Source organism: Uloborus diversus, chromosome 7, assembly GCF_026930045.1.
Source record: "Uloborus diversus isolate 005 chromosome 7, Udiv.v.3.1, whole genome shotgun sequence".
NCBI classification, from domain to species: Eukaryota; Metazoa; Arthropoda; class Arachnida; order Araneae; family Uloboridae; genus Uloborus; species Uloborus diversus.
In genome coordinates, this window is record NC_072737.1 from 75,317,814 (window position 1) to 75,340,351 (window position 22,538).

Here is a 22,538-nt window from a genome sequence, read left to right on the forward strand (position 1 = left end):
GTGGATTTGAAATGGTACTTACGTGTGAAAAACCGGGTCTGGAGCGACCAGGAAGACGACGAGGAGAGAGGATCGAAGGATCGTCCTTCAAGCGCTCGTGGATCCCACAGTGACTTGTTCCACCGTTCAAGCAGACGTAGGGGTAGTAGTTGTTCCCAGATCAATTTCTAGACGTTTAGCGGAAGTGAATCTGCAGTCCAAGTATCTTTTTTGTATACTCTCTTTAACACAAAAAAATAGGCAACTCCGTCTACAATGGTGCGAAGCCTGAGTGATGTGGAATGCCATTGACTGAGAAAAGGTGGTGTTCAATGATAAATCCCGGTTCGTTTTGGGGCCAGATGATAACCGTACACGGGTGTGGAGGAGCCCTGGAGAAAAGTACCATTAAACCCATTCTATCGCACGACACACTGCTCGCACCGCGAGTATAATGGTCTGAGGGGTCATAGCCTATGACAGCCGGTCTACTCTAGTTGTGTGGGGCGTGGAACTTTAACTGATCAGCGTTATGTTAAATAAAATTCTGTAACCACACTTAGGACCGTTCCTAAATGGTCTCCCGATGTCAATTTTCCAGCAAGATAATGCTCTTCCGCATGCAGCTAGAGTTGCTCAAGACTTTTTAGGTCCTTTTGAGACTCTTCCATGGCTACCCCGCTCCCCCGACTTATTCCTTATCGAGCATACATGGGATCGGCTTAAACAGCAGATGCCGTTAGGCTCATAGGAGCATGAGGTGTTGTTGTCAAATTATAAATTATTTGTTTATTTTCCAAATCCCAAAAATAGAAAACCTTATGAATTACACTTTGTAGAAGAATACATGAAGTGCAAGTTAAGAATACATATGCATTATATGTTACATATTTTTAAGACTAAAATTACTATTTTTTACTGATACCAAATCCAACGAAGATAAATATATCAATACTAGTTTAAGATAAATAATTTAAGAAAACTATGTCTTGAAATAAAAATGAAAGAGTTAAATGTTCAGCTTTCTCAAAAGTGCAGGAAATACTATCTCCCCTAGAGCATTTGACTGAATAAATGGGCCATATATCTTTCGGAAAGTTAGTTTGGAAACAATGTTTCTCCTAAGCTATAGTAGCGTTTTATCCTTTGACAAAAGGCTTTCGATTAAACTGTCACAGACTTCTAGTTTTAGACGTGAAAGGAATGCCTAAATATACATGGGTACTCCTCCTTCTCCTGTTTCATTTCTTTCTCATTCCTTTGCTTCCCCTTCCTCTGAATCTATCGGAATGAATAACGCTAGTTGGAAACCTTAGATAAGATCAAGAAGTAGCATTCAGTAAATGCCTCAGTCCTCGTCCTCCAGTTGAAAAGACTTCATTGGGCATCAAAGTCACTAAATGGCTTATTCAGAAGAATGGGATGGGTGGTGATAAATCCATGCTTTTATTGCAAAGTGTAAGCAGCATAAGAACTTCCATCAGGTTTTTTTTTCTAATGAGAAGCTTTGAATTAAACGCAACAGAAGAGTGGGTTTATTTTCGTCCTTTAACAACAAATTAGAGAAGAGGATGAGTAAATGTAGTACTAGCAGTAAAAATAAATGTACCAGTAATGGACGGTTACTCATGAACACAAAGTCAAGATCAATAAAAGTTTTCAAGAACTTCATTATAAGATAATTTATACATAATTATTCTAACCTTCATACATAAATATTGACGCGATAACTCAGTAACCGTATACCTTGATTATATATTTCTTAAAAATCTTAACCTACTTTATGATCCAATAATGGGCAGACAAAGTTTTCTGAGTTACAGGTAATGAACCTTTTTATTGGTCTTCTTAAATATGTGTAAAAGAAGCAGTCGAAACCTTCAAACAATCCTCACAAGTATTGAACCTTTTTTTTTTTGGTCCTCTTAAATACGTATGCTTATTTCCAAAAATCACTTCTTGATACAGAGATAAACAGTGGGGGCGTTTCGTTCTCAGATTAAGAAGAAATTTAAATATACACCCATTAATGCTATATTATAGTCATCCTTAATTTCATTTTTAATCTCAATCATGGGTGTGAATGTAATTTCAATTAATGTTAATATAAATTATTCAGGAAAGATCTTTACTGAATATGTAACATGAGACTGGTATGCAGCACAGGATGCTTCGAGCATTTTTTTCAAAAAATAATTTTTTTCTGTGAAAAAGTTCTTCTGGACATGTGACTCATAGAATTGAGGCCAGTACTATGTTTTTACATCGAAAAAGTATTCCAAAACTTTGGGGAAAAATAATTCAAGACCATTTTTGATGATAGTTCAAAAATATTTCTGGTGGGAAAACTCCCATACGAATCCATCTTTGCTACAAATGCTCATGCTTTTGAACATTTCTAATCTCTAGCCTCTCAGAAGAATGTTAAAGGTTAATATAACGCTCCCTTCCCCTCCAAATAAAAATAAACACTAAAAAGTAGAACAGTTAGCTCCAAAAAAGGTGCTGAATAGGGAGGGGTAGGATTGGTCATAGTTGGATTTGGAGGGTCACTTAATATGAGGCTAATTTGCTACAAATGTTAAAGCTTTTGAACTTTTTAAATCTCTAGCCCCTTACAAGAATGTTAACGTTTTATATAATGCTCCCTTCCCTTCCAAATAAAAAAAAAACGAAAAAATAGGACAGTTAGCTCAAAAAAAGGTGGTGAATAAGGGAGAGGGAAGGATTGGTTTTCTTTGGATTTCTAGAATTATTTCACAAGATGCTATTTTGCTACAAATGTTAATGCTTTTGAACTTTGCAAATCTGTAGCCCCTCAGAAGAATGCTAACATTTTATATAATGCTCCCTTCTCTTCCAAATGAAAATTAACAGAAAAACAGGCAGCTTTCTCCAAAAAGGGTTGTTTAAGGGAGAGGGGTGCATTGGTCATATTTAGATTTCTGGAGTTATTTCACATCAGAAACAGCACGAATGGCAACAGAAGAATTCTGAAAGTTACATGGTATATTTTAGGGACACCTTCCATTTTCGGTACATTCACCTTAAAGGACGAAAGATGAGGGGATTCTTATTTCTCAAACGTCTTTTTGGTTGGTACGCCATAACTACTTCAATGCTTCTTCGAAATTCAAAAGTAAGACATTATTTTAAAGATTTTTTCAGAGATAACAACTAACAGTAAACAAACAAAATGCATTTTTATAATTCAAAAAACTTCTTAAATCAGCCGGGTTTTTTCAAATCATTCTATCGAGCGCTAATGCTAAATACTGGTCAGCTAGTTACGAATGTTATGAAACCAGGCATAGATGTTATGCATTTTAAATATGCTGTGTTACAAGATTCGTTTTAGCTATCAATGTCACAACTTCAAGAGCGCTTTAAATAACAATATATTTGAAAAATAAGCTTTTAGAAAAAAATAAGATTTATCCTGGAATAATGTGTAACGTCACCTTAATTGCGACTATCGTTTTAATCGGACTTACTAGGAAATTTAAAATCACAAATAAATCTGCATAAATTTGTAATTCCTACAAAATTTTACTTATATGACTGAAGCTTCACTTGCACTAAATCTTTAGAAATTAATTACAATGTAAGGTCGGAAATGCTTTAATTCTTAAATGACGCTGACCTCTTTTATTCTTCAGCGAAGTACATACTTAATTTCCACGTTACGACTTTCTTGGTTTATAATTGAGGAAAAGATTTGGTCTCGGAAATTCTGCATGGTATTTTATGTCAGAGAGTATTAATTACTCATACCACGATGACTAATTATTGTTGCGTCTCACTTAGATGCTCTTAAGATAAAATAATGACACAATGAAACTTAGAGTTAGATACGGGAATTAATCTATTGTTAGTAGTAGAAGTAGGGAATAGCTGCTCAATATTTTGCATTTGACCGATAAACACAAACTTGGTTTGTTGATTTATGTTGATTTATTCAAAGAATGAGCTCGTATCAAAAAATATTCATTTCTTTCATCAAGAATAAATGCATGGTTTTCTCAACATAAGTATCACTAAATGAAAACTGTTAAAACTAGTTGACATGAATTCTAGTTGATCAGCAATGGAAGAATAGAATCACGCGTCGATAAGGAAGACATTAATCATATCATACCGCATATGTAAGAGCATGTATGCGTGTGATTCTGCATTTTTTCTGCGCATGTTTATCCATGTACACATTCTCAACAAATGGGTCCTGATTCTTATGATCCTTTTCCTGGTATCCTCTCGGTTTCGTCGGCTCGAAATTTCTTTCCCCCTGTTTTTTCAGTTTTGATCATACTTTTTTAAATATTTAAGAGGGGAGAAAATTTTAAACGTCCTCGAAACTGGGGGTAAACCATTTTACTGTAAGATAGTTATTTTTTTAGTAAATAAAATATCAATTATATACTTATTACAAAGACGAGTGGTTAAAGCACGACAGTACTGTCCAAATTGACACCCGATTCCGAATTTTACTTTTTGCTAAACTTACCAGAATTTGTCTATATATATCGCCTGACTGGTGGTTAACAACTTTCTACAGAATTTTATCGACATACGGCGAAGTAGTTTTTTACTCTGGCGTTAGTTCAGTTTGAATAAAAATTAACAGTGAAAACACACAAAAACGAATAAAGAGTATTTTTTAAGCCGTGAGATTAATCAAAAAGAGAGGCAAAAAAAAAAAAAAAACTTTCCACTAACTTTACATACGAATGCTCTAATTCCGACGACATATCGTATGTGAGTTATAGGAAATACATCTGCACATATGTATATCACAGAAGCCGCGAAAAAAAATCATTATGACAGGACGGTATTATTCAAAAATGGGTCAATCCAAAAGCAATACTTTTCATTAATTTGAGTGCAAAGTGAAACACCTTCTCTAAAATCAAAAACATATCAACGGAATGTTATGAAACATAGATGTCATACAAATACGTTACATTAAAACATTAAATAAATTCAAATAATACTAAGAAATAGTACCACTATATGCATATCATATTTACAGTAGATGTAGAATTTCAAAAATTTACAATAAATTACGAAGAAAATTTGCTTGTAACAAATTAAAAAAAAAAAAAAAAACCTCTTAACCAAATCAAAAAAAAAGCTGTAAGCCTAAATGTCGGCTCAATGTGAAATGCAGAAAATATGCAGAAACGTATTGAATGTTTTTTAACAGTCAAACAACACTTATCTATAAGTACCTGGGTGTGGAATAGTTGTTTTCTGCTTCTCACACAATGAATATTTTTTGGATGTGGGTTGATATCTTGTTCACTAGATGGCGTAATTAAATCCAAAATTTCGCATAAATATTTTTTTTCATCCCACACTATGTCAGTTTATCAACCAGCCTAGGTGAATAACTCAGTTTTCAAATTTTTGTTGGTTAACTCATTTTTGCATTACATCGTCCACTTAACTAGGGGGTGATCAAAATATGTCGCAAATTATACGTTTGTACTTATATGTATCTTTTTACAGACGTGCCGAAGAAACGAGGCAAAAAGGGGTAATTGAAATGTAGATTCCCAATGCTTATTGCTCCTGACTACAATTTACCCCTTATATTCAGTGTAAAACTCCGGAAACTGAAATTAAACATAGCGCATTTGAAGCAAATTTGTCCCCGAATATTATAATCAACGTTTTTGAAGAAGATTATATACTTATTTCAATTTTTTTTTCGAATGTAAAACTTTCTTTTTCTTCCCTAATTGGCTTCATTTACTTCTTACAGTGCCACCGAAGAAACCGGTCATTATGGATCAAAATGGAGAACTCTTTCACAGTCTTATTGGACCGTACAACGAAGGAGATCGATTATTTCTTGTCTGTGAGACAGAAGGAGGTAAGGTTACAAAACAGTAACACTGACTTCTAATTTATACGTTGTGTCTTGATATAAAGAACTGTAAGACTATCTTTTTCTGTAGTACATACTAGCAAGCATTATTACTTATTTGGAGCAAGATATTGAGAAAAAAGTAATTAAACCTTTTTGTTGTAAAATTTATTTTAACGATCTAAGCATTCCAAAACATACAAGAACCGAATCTGGAGCACAATTTTTTACTTTAATGAAAATTATAGTTAAACCTTTATTTGCCCTCTAAGTGGAATAACTTTCAGTTGAAATACAATTTGTTTCAAAATCTAGAGCAGCTACATTGTTAAAAATTCAGGAAACTTTTATAATAAATATTACTGTAAAATGGAGTGTTTACAGTGTAGGAAACGTTAGTAATTTTTACCGAAAAAAATAAACAATTGCGACGCCAATTGATGCATCACGTGACTTGCAGTTCAAAGCACATAAAATCGTATTTAGCCTCACTTGATGTGTTCCAACTCGTATGGCGGGCAACAAAGTCGCCACCCAATTCGAAGATCCCGACATCAAAACTGCTGCTTGCATTTTGCGTTTCTTACTCTCGTTTATTCTACCGTAAAGTTTTACAGTAAATTAGGATTTTACGATAAAAGATACTGGCAACATGGATGCCAGTAATTTTTACTGTAAAAATTTAGGATATTGTTTAACAGTGTTGAATTCACCTTCGAGGGAGTTTGTTGCTCATAAATAGCTTTATTTTTGTATAAGCTACCGTAATAGGATTGGCAATTGCGTTTTTAAAAAAGATAGCCCTCCTCCCTCACTACACCCATGGTTCAAAGAGCATTACACATAAGAGCTTACAAAAAACTTTTCCGACCTTTCATGCATATAACCTCTATACCATGCAGGCCTTGATACAATAAAAAATAATTTATTGGAAATCTCTTAAAAATCAGGCAGCTGCCCCAGTGCATTCAAACTAATATATCAAGGTGGCTGAATAAATTGCTGTTGGTTTTAGACCATGGTATTTATTTAGCAGAAATTTAGGACGCATTATATAAGCGTAGGTGGACCGAGCACACACTGGCGCTCGAATGACTCAACGACACTCATACAAACATTTACAAAAATAATCAAAATTTGCTCAGCATCTTTGAAAATAAGTGAATCTCTAAAAACTTTAACGTAAGAAATTTCACAAATCAATTCTTTTCTTCATTCCGTTAGACGTATAAGGTAAAACACCAGTAGTGCCCAGTGCTTCTGTAGCGACTAGTTCAAGTTTTTTGAAGAAATAAATGAACAATAATAATATTTTATTTGTTTTGGTTGATACTTAATTTAACTATTATACTAAATCGATTTTATTCATTAGTTATTTGAATTTAAAGTAAGTAATGTAAATTCTTCGAATGGGGAGAATGTCAGATGGCCGATACTGAAATTTTCAGGTTCTAGAGCGGCCGAACTAATTGAGCAAATGTAATTTGAGGTTTGGGAAAAAATGAATAAAAAACAGTAGACCCATGTTTTACGCAGGAGTTACGTTCGACGGAATTGCCGCGTAATTCAAAACCGCGTAAATTGAGACGTAATACTAGTATTAAAATAGGGGTTTGGTTCCGCAGATAACAAAATACTTCATTCTAGTGATGACTAATTGTATAATAAGTTTAATGTGTATTTACATAGACTTTTATGCACAACATGCATTAAGAAAACATAAATCAATGTCGATTCCTGTTTATAAAGAGGATCTGGCTATGATAGTCTTTTGGCAGTCATTAAGAATTTTTCTCTGTAGTTCTTTGCAGAGCATTAACGCATCCATGATCACTTGCGTCATTTCCATAATAGAATCTTCATTCACTAACAAAACAGATAGATCATTTATATTGTTTAGGAATGGCTCAAAATTTTCAATGTGAACGTTTTTGGTTGTGCGTCACCGTCGTTGGTATCCTCGTTGGCTTTGGCCTCCTTTGTCACTTTTCAAAGCTCTTCTTCCAGTGAGTTCTGGACTGTGTGAGTTTATTAACCTTACTTCTGGAACGAGCTCTGGAACTAATCGTGTAAAATGTCTCCAGTGGCCTAAGCTCGATTATTAGCACGCCAAAATGCTGTTGATTATGCGTAATCTGCAAACTTTAGGAGTTTGGATTTTGAAAGAAGGGAAAATTTTATGTTTGCATTGCCGCATCCGCGTAAAACCGAAACTCATCCACGTAAAATAAAATCAAGCTGGCAAATCTTAAACCGCGTATAATCGAAACCGCGTTAAATAAACCAGCGTAAAACAAGGGTCTACTGTGTTGAACAAGTTGAAGTTCTCTAATTTTTAGTAAAAGGGACAATTAAGGAAAAGTTGGAATATAATACGCTCATTGAGTTTCAAGAGAGGTAATTAATATTGTAGATCCACACAGTTCAAAAATATACTTTACTGTGGCTACTACTAGTGTATTTTAATCCTTGAAGTGGCCACTATTAGGTGTCTCAGAGCAGCACTAAGACATTTAATTTTGAGATACAACACTAAGATGTCCTACTGTTGCTCTGAGGCGACGATATATATATAAAAGAAATGCGAAACTCGTTGCTAATCTCTACGAATTTGGCAGACATATTCTTAAAAATGACATTTTACTTCAGCTCTAGACGGAAATTTTTAAGGTAGAATTTTAGATTATGACAACCTGTATGTGTATGTGTAAACCGGAAAATACTTGAAAACATTATGTTGCTTTGAATACTGTTTGAAATCTATCTAACGTGACTTTTTTGTTGGATTAAACTCAAAAACCTTTTCGTAACTTATTTCGTAAGTTAGTTACATTGCTTTAGTAATTTATGCTAGATAAAAAAATACAAAATAATAGTAGTAGTAAAAATACATGGGATAACGATTTTAAACGAACAAAAGTTGAAGTAGGGAGATGAAGAAGCAAGGAAATGCCAAAAATGAAAATTTAGAGATAAACAGTACAAATAGTATTAAAACCTCCCTTCTGGTTTGGGGAAGTAATTGTACTAGTAGCGTCGACAGAGTGGGGTAGTGGTTAGACGTTGGTCTCTTACGCCCAAATGTGCAGGTTCGATCCTGGCTCCAGTCGGTGGATTTCCAAGACACAGAACATCGACAACGTCCATGTCCTATGATTATGCGGCATGTAAAAGAGCGCTCGAGTACTAGTTTCGAATGGAGTATCTCTTGGCAAAATTAAATTCCTAGTGATGTTTTGCATCAAATAGAGCCCAGGTCTCGCCATTTAGTGGGAAACTGGTCGTAAAAATTCTCGTGGCAATGGAGCCCACCAATAGTGGTGCCACTTGAAAGAGTTTACTTAGGTCCGTAAAACGAGGTGCCTCAACCACAGCTCCATTCGGAAAAAAAAAAGGACTAGTAGCTCAGGTAGGTTCTGCATGCAGCATTATTTAGAAAAAAAAATGAAAAAAAATCAATGAAAGCTTACCAAGGATCGGAGTCTGAAACGCGTTTTAATGAAAAATTCCTCTGTAGAAAAAGAAGTGTAGAATATTATATCATTATATCATTTATCATTATATCATTTATGTAGAATATTAATATTATATCATTTGAGTATCAACTACCTTTACTTAATCACACTGCTTTTATATTTCCAAAAAAAAAAACAAGACTGAATTAAAATTCATACGCTGAGGCAGAAGGATTTTAATTCAGCAGTCCAGAACATTTTTCCAGATGCATAAAAGTGTCCAAACGTAAAGTAGCGAATTTGTAGTTTATTTTAGTTTAATGCACAGATTTGTAAAAGAAGACACTACTAAAAATATACTTATGAGTGTTAAATTTGTACTAATTAACACGCTGAAAACTGAGGACGCTTCTTCGACCAAGCATTTCTCTTACTACCTCAATATATGGTAACTACGTATAGCGACAATAGATAACCATTAGTTTTTTATTCATCTTGTTTAGTTAACGTTAATTCTTATAATCTGCACACACATATTGGTTGTTTTAAGATTTTATTTTTCCATATGCGTTTCACTAGAGCTAAATATCGTTTCCTAGTTTCAAATCTTTACTAATAATAAAGCAGAAAGTATCTCTGTCTGTCAGGATCTCTGTCTGTCAGGATCTCTTTCTGTCCGGATCTCTGTCTGTCAGGATCTCTGGGACACGCATAGCGCCTAGACCTGTCGTCCGATTTTCATGAAATTTGGCACAAAACTTGTTTGAAGTACGGGGGTGTGCACCTCGAAGCGATTTTTTTGAAAATTCAATGTGGTTCTTTTTCTATTCAAATTTTAAGAACAAAATTATCATAAGATGGACGAGTAAATTAGGAAATTATCATAACGTGGAACCGTAACATGAGCACTAACCAATTGGCGAGAAAATTCACCATACATTATTTATTAATATACAGGCGAACCAAAAGACCTTTTAATTTTATATTACGGGAGAAGCCGTGCGGGTACCACTAGTATAAAATAAACACTTCAGTACTTAGTTATAAAAACATGTTAAATTACATAAAGTTACAAACTTCCGTACCTGTTATACAAGTAACACAAATACCCCCTTTTTATTGAAGCAAGATTCACTTATCGAAAATTCCAATACATTTTTATTATCAACTGCTACTTATATCTAAGAGCAGGCTGTTATCGAAATTCTTGACGTAAAAAAAGAACCTATAAATTTTCTATTACTTTACCATCTTCAAAAACTTTCAGAAGCAAGGGGAAATTTACAATTCTTATACCGACGGCCTTTTATCGTGTACGTTATCCGCGATTTACCGAACTGTATATTTTACATGGAGTAAGAGAATATTATACTTTGCTTCACTTGCTACTTTTGATATAGGTGATTTATGCCTGCGCCATTTTTAAAGGAAAGAATTTACATAACTATGGTAGTTATGTCTTGATACTAGAGCTAGATTTATGGTTCAAGTTTTTTTTGAAGACTTCTTCCTATGCTTCTTAAAATAGTCTTCAAAACTTGACACCTTATTTTTCTGCGTCTCGAAATTGAATAGAAGTAGTTTAATTTGTGTGATTTTTTTTTCTCCATAAGGAAATGTGTTCACGGTGTAAAATAAATTCGGACTGACAGTGACTTGGAAAGTTCAATTTGAATATAAAAGTTCAATTTTAGTCAACAGTTACTGTAGCAGCAGACACACAGTGGTAAAGTATTTCGGGAACAAACAATTTGATCCTCAACACCCAATGAATGTAGTAAAGAACAACTAAATGAAGCAATTTAGAATTATGTAAATTTGCTTTTGCCCCCCCTCCCTTTTTTGATATGAACGTGTAAATATGTGCTTTCAATGAAAATTAACAGCCTCACAGTTACTTTAGGGAAATATTTTGCTTATTGATAATGAATATTGATTACTCTTTGTTAGTATTGCTATTTTTTCAGTATTATTGCTTTAATACTACTACTACTAATAATAATAGTTATAAAATTTATAATAATGATACTATTCATAATAATAATAATGATGAAGATGATGATAGTGATAATAATAATAACAGTAATGATTATAATGGTAATAGTAATAATAATCATAATATTTGTAATAATAATAATAATAATAATAATAATAATAATAATAATAATAATAATAAAAATAATCGTAATCAATCCTCATATATAATTCACTGATCAAATAACGCTGACGTCATCAACAATGCAGCTGGGAATGCGACATAGCATGCGCGACGGTATTATTTCATTGTTGAAGCACCAAAAATTCTGCAAGTTATTTATAATTTGATAATATTTTTAGCAATGTTTGACATGCAGGGAAACGCTTTATTTTGACAAGATAGAACTGAATCAAGTATTTTAACTGTTTACCGATAAGACTGTCATTTTAAGAGAATGACAAAACGAAAAAGTGGTCAACGATTAACGCTATCTAATGAAGTTTTAGGGTTAATCCAATGGAGTTACGGTTAAAATTCCAACTATCAAAAAATGTCATCAAACAGGCAATTAATTCGTTTAAAAGTAGAAGCAATTTTCACCCGTCATACTTTGATGGGCTATTTTCTAGTGATAATAATAATTATTATTATAAAAGTGTTAGCATCAATAATTATAATAATAATAACGTGTAATTATTATGCTTCTCTGTACATTTCAGGTAAACCAACTCCTACTCTAACATGGTGGAGGGAAAGCGTTCTTCTCGACGACAGTTATGAAGTTAGTAGTGAAGGCGTAGTTCGGAACGAAATTGAAATCACTTCCCTTCAAAGACACGACCTAATGGCTGTGTTTACTTGTCAAGCATCTAATAACAATCTAACAGTTCCCGTTTCCAAATATGTTACTGTTGACATGAATTGTAAGTATACATTTTAATTTGGATTCTTGTTCTTTTATGCCGTGTCGTTAAACTAAATTTTGATTGACCCAGGAATAAATACGTTCGCGAAATTTCAACCATTTTTTTTTAAAGAAATGTAATGTGAACGAAAGAAAATATAAAAGCGTTAAGTGCGTCAAATTTACAGAGAACTGCAGAATCGTGTTTCAAGGTTGCAAGAAACCCCATTTTCAATGCAAAAGAGGTGGGTTTATTGATGAAAAGACATCCAGATGTATTAACAAGATAAATAAGGAAATATATTAAAAATTTAAAAAACTGGATTAACCGAACAGCCAGTGAGAAAATTATCTTTACTAATAATAAAGCTCAAAGTTTTCTCTGTCTGGAGGATGTCTGTAGGATGTCCGGATCTCTGTGAAGCGCATAGCGCCTTGACCGTTCTGCTGATTTTCATGAAATTTGGCACAAACTTAGTTTGTAGTAAGAGGGTAGCACCTCGAAGCGATTTTTCGAAAATTCGATTTTGTTCTTTTTCTATTTCAGTTTTAAGAAAATTTTTCGGAGCAAAATTATTATAAGATGGACGAGTAAATTATGAAATTATCAGGACGTGGAATGGGAGAGCGGATGAACATAGCCAATTGGCGAGAAATTCGTCATCCGTTATTTGTAAATATACAGGCGAACTGAATGACCTTTTAATTTTCAACTACGGGGAAAGCCGTGCGCTTACTACTAGTTAACCAATAAATAGCCAGAAGGAATAAAAAAAATGTTAGAAAATTTTTTCACGAGTAGAAAAATACGCAATGGAGAAATAGATTAGCGGAAAGATGAAGCATATAAAGCTAAAACAAAAAGAAAGGAGAATTTCAGTAACTGTGAACTGCTGATAAAGAAGACGGGTAGAAAGAGGAAATTTCGGAAAGTAAACCAATCACAAAATTTCGAAAAATAAAAGTAAAGACAAAGAGGCAATTTTGAAAAATAAAAAATATTGTCTACAATTCTATGCTTAAAATTAGGTTATTAACTTTGTTATCAATTAAATGTATTACTAATACTATTATTAATTTTTGCGAATGATTTTTGGTTTAAACTGCAGAGCATGTAACAAAATCTTTAAAAAAAGTGTTTCAACAAAATAAAACCTCTTGACAAAGTGAAATCTCTTTTAATGTGTAAAAAAAAAACACAGATTTGATAGTATATCAAGGTTGTTTATTAGTAAAATTTACATTTGCTTTTATGCTTTGAATTAATAGCATCATGTCTATAACATTTAAACAAAACCTTCTCGTGTTCGTTTTTAGCCATTTTGCTCAAACTAGACCCATTGACACAATTTTACAAATAAATTTTAAGTAAAACTCAAATGACGTTAGTTGACAGCATATTTGATTACTGTATATTAAGTGACCGACAAAAATTACCGTATAACTCACATTTGTAAACTCGATCCAACGTACCATACATCTTGAATAATAACCTCTTATTTTAAAAATAAAATTCTTCGAAGAAGAAAATACCTCCAACGACCTTCAGACATATGCTTTTGTTTCGTAACAAAACTTGTGACAGCAATGTTTAAAATGTAGCGTTAACCATTTAACGCTACACTAAGCTAGAATAAGCGATCCTTTATTTTAAAAGTAAATCCTGAGAAGTGAATTCTTTCCTAAAACTCATATCAAAAGTTTACGTCATGTTACTAAAATACAATAACTATGTTTAGAAACTTTAAATTTGCACAATACTGAGTTTGAATAAACGAACCCCCTTTGTATAAAAATAAAAATTCTTGATGAAGTGATTTATCTCCGTACATTCAAATCAAAAGCTTACTTTATAATAGATATACAATATCCCAAACTGCGGTATTCTAAATCAACGTATTCTCTTACGGTGTATAATTAATTACAATTCCAAAGTATAAACGTTGTATTTTTCTGATATTGAATTTGAAAAAAAAAAAATGAGCTCTGAGTACAAAAATAAAATCGTTTGACGAAGTAAATTTGTTCCGTACATTCCTACAGAATCTTACGTTCTATTTGACATACAATATCCTAATCTGCGGTATTCTAAAACAGCGTAACATTTTACGGTACATGATTAGTTACGATAACAATGTTTAGAAACTTTATCGTTTTTAAATACTGAATTTGAATTAACGAGGCCGTTGAATCATAATGTTTGACGACGTGGATTTATTTTATGCATTGAAAAAAAAAGCTTATCTTTTTAAAAGACTTAACAATATCTTTGACCCTGTTATTCTAAATTAACGTAACTTCTAACGGTGTATAATTTATTTACGGTGCATAATTTACGATAACTTCAACTTCTCCAATACTGAAATGAATAAACGACGCACTCGAATCAAATTAAAATTGTTTGACGAACTGACTTTACTCCGTACATTCGAACAACAAGCTTACTTTGTAATATTCCATCCTAATACTTTACAATTTTCCACACCGCGAAATTCTTAAGCATAGAACATAAAATACAATTTTATATAATTAATTATTCTAACACTGATTATAAACTTAATGTTTTTCTAATATTGAATTTGAATAAACAAGCCCTGAGATAAGAGAATAAAAACGTTTGACAAACTGAATTCTTTTCCAATATTCCAACAAACGCTTACGTTCTAATAGACATACAGTATACCAAAACCGAGGAAAGCAGCGTAACATTTTACATTATATAATCATTTACGATAACAACGTTTAAAAACTTCATATTGTTCTAATACTCAATTTGAATAAACGAGACCTTAGAATAAAAATAAAATCATTTGACGAAGTGAATTTACTCCGTACATTCGAACAAAAAGTTTACCTCCAAATAGACATACAATACCCCAAACCGCGGTATTCTAAAGCAACGTAACATCTTATTCTGCTTGAAAAACGAGAATTTCGTTGGCACCATGGCGGAATAAACGCTCTAATAAAACACTGAAGAAAACAACTTGCCCACATGCCTGCCAGAAATTTGAGAAAAGGAAAAGAAAGAAAACCTCTTACACGGAAGAAAAATTGGAGTCTTTTCTCATGGACTGCAATATCCTGGATCAGTACTTGCGCATAGATTCGTTGCATCATTCGCATGGCTTCATCTTTGAGATGTTGAGCCGCCTTTCCTTAAAATAGGACTTGCATGCTGTGCGATTTTTGGCGAACGGGGTTCAGATCGACAGCAGTGAAAAGAAAGCGATCGATTTTTCTGGCTTTAAAGCTATCCGCATTCTTTTACCATCTCTCGAAATTTTTCCTCCCGAATTCTTGTTCCTGTGATACACGGTGGTTAAACTCTGGCAGTGCTTAACGCTTCGAAATGTAAAAATTCTTCAGAACGTTTAAAAGTTTTAACACAATTTTTTATTATCCGAGCGTGAAAAAAATTCTTCGGCCAAAATTTGATTTAAAGCCGCTGCATGATTTTTCCGATGGAGCATTCGGAGGAACTTCGGAAATGGTTTAGCTTTCTGTTTTCTTTCTTTTTTTAGATTAGTACTTGGAACTCTATTTTCTGAAATTGAATTTGAACCAATTTGTGTGTCGCGGATGTAAAAATTTCCTTAGAATGCTTCAAAAATGTCGTATTTTACATTAATTTTTCAAATTTTTTTTTTTTAAATTTTGTATTAAAATATTCAAAGTAAATCACATACATATTTTAAACGTGCAATAGGATATTTTGAATCGATGCAATCATGACCGCCAATACGTATTTATGCATTTCTTACGGAACGTATTACGTTATTATTTTATTTATTTGTTAATACCTGTGCTTGAAAAGTGAGTCTACCTAGAAGAATATTCGAAAATTCAATAGTGAAAATGACACAAAAAGTCTGTAAGAATGGGTATCATACCGGTTAAAAGCCTAAGTATTATCTAGTAAAACGGGTGATTCATATTTTTCTAGCTATCGCGGCTGTTCTTTACTAAAAGAAATTTTGTGTAATCTTACTCCATAAAATCGGTGGTAGCTAAGCTGCCTTCACTACTCTGGAGTAACTTAACTGATATAACTGGTGTAAAGTATCAAATCGCTTATGGAAGGTTTCACCATGTTAATGTAACTATAGCGTAACTTCTCACTCATTTCTGCGCAAGGTTACACCATAATTTTCCGTATGCTTACAGAGGAATTGCTTGAAAGGTTACACATTAGTAGAAACTAAGCTTGCATCCGACTTTCTAGAACGATTTATCAAGTTCACACTTTGTAACAACCAATATACATAGGCTTGCCAGACGTCCGGGTTTGACCGGGACAGTCCCAGTTTTCCAACAAAATCCCGGTGTCCCGGTCGGTTTACTTCACTTCCCAGAAAAAGATTACAAGTTTGATTGCAAATGACCAAAAGGGTCTAAAAATAATTAATTGTGAAAGATTATTTATGATAATAATTTTATCATTTAACATGGACTAATTGACTCGTAAAATTAAAACTAGATTAGCTTGTGAGGATCTTTACAACTAGATTAAAACCAAAAAAGGTAGTCTAAAAAAAGTGCTATGTAATGAAAAGTATATCTAAATATTGTTCAATTTTTTATTCTATATTCAAAACGTTTTTTCTAACTAAAATAAATTGTAAATATGAAGTGGAAATGTTCATATTTTTTACTGCCTCTGTTTTAGGTTCATAATTAGTAACCGTTTATTAATGGCATTGAGAATAAACTGCCCTATAAAATGCTCCAAAAATTAGCCAGGGGTATGTACTCCTTCGAATACTAGTGACGGTGGGGGGGGGGGAGATCATTCTGGTGTCCCGGTTGAACATTTCAGAAATCTAGCAAGCCTAAATATACACCAGTTATTTTAATATACAACATTTATTTATTTTAATATACAAACAAGACATTTTTATTGCTTTAAAAAGAGGAAATGACCCGAGTGGTGTCCAAACTCAGAATGCTAACCTCACAGACTCGCAAAGCACGAGCTTTTACCGCTCGGCCACCAAGACCGGTTTTATTAAGCTAATGGGAGTTGACCTGTTCTGCGCCAATTTTGATGTTTACGCATGCACTTTGAATTCTACTGAAACCATAGTGCTAGGTTCCTCCAACAATATGAGTTTTAAAACACTGATCCTACACACTTCAGAATTCGTGTAACGTTACACCCACTAATACTGGTAACCTTACACATTTTTTTTAGTGTTTTCAAAATTATTATTCTATACCTAGAATGATACTAGCATTACTGATCTTAATCTTCGAGTTTAGATTATAGTTGTGTAAAAAAACTGTATATCGCACTTTTACGGAGCAATATTTATTTGTATTCTTGCTTTCATTTCGTTTATTAGATTGTGTTTGAGATCTTTTAAAGAAAAACCTGACCTTTAAAGTTTTGAAACTAGTTCCTGAAATTTAAGTAACAGTTTAATTTTAGTCGAAAAAAAGAACATGAAAATAAGTTTTACCGAGTCAAATTGTAGTTCTTATGATGTTCACTAATTTGCTAGAAATTCAAATTTTGAATGATTAATTTCCGTATTTAAAATATCATCCAACACTTTTGATATACCAAACTGAAATTGTAAATATTGAAGCTATGCTACTTTTTTTCCCCAATTGTATTAAAAACTTTACTCAACTACAAAATATATTCAACTAGCAAAACTTCTTGACGATACATCTTTGCCAGCTTAAACATATCCCGCAGATTTAACAGATGTAAGTAAAATTCTTCGATTTAGGGCATTCCCTAACATCAAATGTTTTTGTAGGCATTTATACGTAGCCGTTACTACTAAGGATGATATGTAAGCGTTTCTCCAGTTCATCTTTTGTACAGTCTGTTATCTTTTTATTAACGTGTGATATGCTGCAGTTTTTGCAAGTTCCACATCGTAGGTCTGAAGAAGTAATTCACAAAGACCCAAAGAATTATTGACTTAGGGACTAATTTAATTATTCTAATATAATATTATATTAGTCAATAATTATTGACTAATTTAAGACTTATAGGCGTAACATCTGCAGAACTAAATGTCTACAGGAATTCGTCTCTATCAATTGAGTAGCCTAGAAATGCGTCATCAAAATACACACAAACTTTTTGAATGTCGTGAATAGGGACCGCAAAGAAAAATCGCTTTAAAAATGTCATTAGAAACGAGTAGCTATAAAAATTGTTTTCGCAACACAGTTAATATATATATATATATATATATATATATATATATATATATATTTATAATGCGGTGGATAGGGACCGCATGAAATAAGTCATGTAGAAAATAAACAAAAAGTTACAAAAAAATAGGAATCGCTTCCTTAAACGAAATCAAAATAAACCAAGTGAAGAAAATTTTGCCGAAGAGTCGGACAAAATTTCTCGAATAAGGACATTTTTGGTTGGTCACAGTGACCTTCCATTGGGGGTGCTCTATCATCACTTGAAGATACTAACTCCCACAAGTTTGTTAATTAATTTAATCAATAGAGTCTCTAGATGATTTAAATTTTCATATACCGTACAAAAAAAAAAAAAAAACGCACAAAAGAAGACCCTACAAAAAACGAGTTTGAGTGATGAGGGCCTACACCATACTGCTTTAAGACAACGTTTGCTTGTAGTTCTTCTACCGGAAACCATTGTGAGATGTCGAGACAAAACAATTGATGTTATTGATGCCTCTGGAAGGAACAAGTTCTAAACAAGACAATATCATCACACCATACATTAACTTTAGGACGGTTGCGCTCAATTTAACGGTTAGCTCTCGCAGCTCCAGATCCTTATATCGTGTCAGTTTGCCGTCACAAGCACGTCAAAACAAGTTTCGTTCATTTTTCTCGCCAGTAACTCAACCTGCAAAAAAAAAGGTGCGTGTGTGAGATCGTTATTCTGCAAACCGCACCTTTCTACCTTGCCGCAGGTCTGAAATGTACGTGATCAAAGTAGTAAAAATCATTTTGGAACACCCTGTAATTCAGGAGTTTAAAACAAGCAGGAGCAAGCTTAAAAAGTAAAAATTATTTTATTAAAAACACAACGTGAAAACGTACGTTCGTTTGTTTATTTGTGGTTATTTTTTTATGAGTAACTTATGTTCATAAAAATCGAAATAAGCCCAACAATACCTTAAAAAATATACGATTTTGAAAAAAAAAGATCAAAATTTTTTAATCAAACTTACTTTGTATTTATTGAAAGTTTTAAATGAAACTAAATGTCAAAAAATAAAAAATAATAAAAATAATATTACAGTACACGGTAGTTTATTAATAAATATACGAGGTATTTAGAAAATACTTGTAGTGGCTACACTAAAGCGAAAGAGACTTTTTAATAAGCAATACTGAAACATATTCAGCAGTTTTTCACGATACATAAGCATATTTCTATGCTATAACAAACAGCTCTTTTTTTTTTTTGGAAACTGAATTTTATAAATTATCAGTTGACCTCCATACATGCATTTCTTTTATAATGTAACATGTTCTGTCATTAAAATAATTCCATAATGGTGCATTAAAAATAACAGAGGGTGTTGAGACAGTTTTTGACGATTTGAAGAAATATCATGTGCCTTAATACTTCATATGTTTAAGAATCGTATAAACAAAGGAAGATAAGAAAAAAAGAAAAACAATGGAATTAGTTACTCGCTGTATCGTCATAATAAGAAAAACAAGCGATATGTGTGGATTAATTGTGAGGCTGTCTTTAGGTCCGTGCCAACATAAATACGCATAGACGACATTAAAGCATGGTCACATTTTATTTTCATACGTGATTTGAATCAAAATGTAGATTGAAATGTTACTGGAATATTTTTGCGAACACAGTATAAACTTTGTTTTTTACTTGAAAATCAAAAAGGGGCGTTAGAAGCTTCAATGGTATTCCTCTTTCACATATGAAAAAGTTAGAAGCAAAGGGATGTAAGTCGCAAAATTAAAAAAATTGGAGATACACAGTACAAATAGTAGGGAAACCTGTTCTCTGTCTTGGGGTAAGATATGGTACTAGTAGTAGCGGTTATACAGCATGAGTTAGGAAAAAAATTAGTGAAAGCCTCCCTATGTAGTTATCTTTAAACACAATTTGAAAACAAACTTGAAAATGTCCACTTATATCCCTTTGCTTCTCACTGCTTCATATAGTTCTTTTTCCTTGATAAAATTGTTCTTACACCGCAAAAACATTTTTAAGCGCTATGGTATTATGAATAGGTTCCTTCTGTCTGTAAAATTTGGAGCTCTTAAAAGATTATGAGAATTTTAAAATTTTAAAACAATGTAAAAGAAAGCACTAATAAGATCAGCTGTTTATCCTATTGTGAATTTTACAATCCAAGTTCCTAAACCGTTTGTGTATCATGTTAACTTCTTCGAAGCTCTTTTTTACGATGCAGCGAATCATTATTTCAAGACACGCGTCAGAATGCTTTAACAAGCCATCTAAAAGGATGATGATAGTCATGACAGAAGGGATGATAACACAGAACTTCAGCGTGAATACACGCTAAGAAACGTGACTTGAAAGTAAATAAAAGTTCATACCTAAACTGGTGCGCTATTTATAGCTTTACAAACTTTATTGTGGTCTTTGCAACTTATAAGCGAACTGAGTTTCATCTATTAACGATCGTTTTGATCAACTTTTTTTTTTTACTACCAGGCAACAAATTTTCGTCTACTTAAAGGCTTTAAATCAGTCAGAATTTTGTGCAACACAACATGTTTCATAATTATTTTTCCTAAATTGAACTATTTCAAAGACTTTCTTTATTTTGCTCTTACTTTTATAATGAGATAAAATAAATGTGGTGTAAATATTGTACGTGATAAGAAGGCAAAATCAATATTTTCTAGCGACAATTTTCATCAAAAGTTCTAAACAAAATTTGAGCGGATTTACAGTGACATCGAAAATTTGTGACCAAATGTATCGTAAGGTATAGAGTATGTATTCTTCTAAACCTTTTATCGTGTTTTGGAAAAAAAATTGGTTTATCATTCCGAATTTGTTGTAAGAACGATGAAATGTTTCAAGACTTCTTATCCTAAAACCCTTACTTTGTACTCTTTGATTTTTTCATTATCTTTTTTATGTTATGTGGTTTTTTTTCTTTGGCCCAAAAATTACGCGATAGAGCTAAGAAATTGTATTTGCTGTATCATTCCTATTGTTTGCGCATTCGGGATTCGTTCCTATTTTAATTGCATTTTCAAAAAATAGATGCTTATTTCCACAAATAACAAATTATAATAAAACTAGCTATTTCTATCAAAGATCTCGAGCCATTTGAAATAGCATTTGTGCTTTTATGTTAGCTTCAAATATTCATACGACATTTTTCCTAAATTTAAATATTTATTTTTCAAGTTAACGTTTGTTACTTGTAAAGATTAGTTTTAGGGAAATAGTACGCGTGTGAAAATATTAAAAGACTTCCACGATTCGGATTATCTGTAGATAATCACATTTTGACTGCAAAAACAGTTGAATGGGCACGGAGGAAAATGATCATAATCCGTGATAAAATAACTTCAAGTATTGCTCTTTAAACTTTGAAGTCTTTTAGTCTTGCACTTTGGCGTCAAACTTTTTCCTGTTATAACTCAGTGACAATTTATTTCTTGATAAGAATGATACTATGACTGAAAACCATTTGTAATAACCTAACAGTTCCAGCAGAAATCTGATTTTCGCAAAAAAAAAAAAAAAAAAAAAAGACTTATGATCTTTCAACCCCTGTGGCCCTTCATTTTTTTTTATTCATTTTCACAATTACTTAGTTTGAAATATTTGTTATTAAACTCATGATCGAAATTCTTTTTAAAAATAATGAAACACAAACTAAAAAAAAACTTATTTGAAAACTAATTAAAAAATAACTAATTTTTAAGTACGACCTTAGAATTTGTAGCATTCACATCTTTAGAAACTTGACAACAAAAATATTTAAAGGGTAAAGAATATGAACTTTAAAAAACACTGGGTGTTGAAAGTTAATACTTAGACATAATATCATAAAATTAAACACATATTATACACACAGCAAGTGTGTACAGCAATTGTGTAAACATAAATATATTTTCAATTCTTTCATCTTTTATCAGCACGAGGAAATGCAAAAATACAGAATGGAAATTTCGTAAAAGAGATTTAATTTCAAGAGAAGCACGATTTCTCACATTGAAATACTAAGGGAAAACATGTCTTCATAATCATACCTACTCACAACAAGACTTTTATCACTTGAAATAAATATTCTAAAGCTTGAACTACTCGACTTTCAAATACGTTCTTAAACTATTAGATTAAGTATTCAGAACTCTCCCAAAGCAATCAATTTT

The 22,538-nt window shown here is 32.5% G+C and overlaps 1 protein-coding gene across 3 annotated transcripts in view; it reads left to right on the plus strand.

Moving 5' to 3' along the window:
* The window catches only part of LOC129226602 (hemicentin-2-like), a 542,319-nt gene that overhangs the window by 392,829 nt on the left and 126,952 nt on the right, over positions 1-22,538 (plus strand). For all 3 annotated transcript variants that reach the window (XM_054861230.1, XM_054861231.1, XM_054861232.1), the window contains 2 exons: positions 5,744-5,854; positions 12,001-12,204. In XM_054861230.1, the coding sequence (XP_054717205.1) occupies positions 5,744-5,854; positions 12,001-12,204 (315 nt within the window). The remainder of the gene's footprint in view (positions 1-5,743; positions 5,855-12,000; positions 12,205-22,538) is intronic.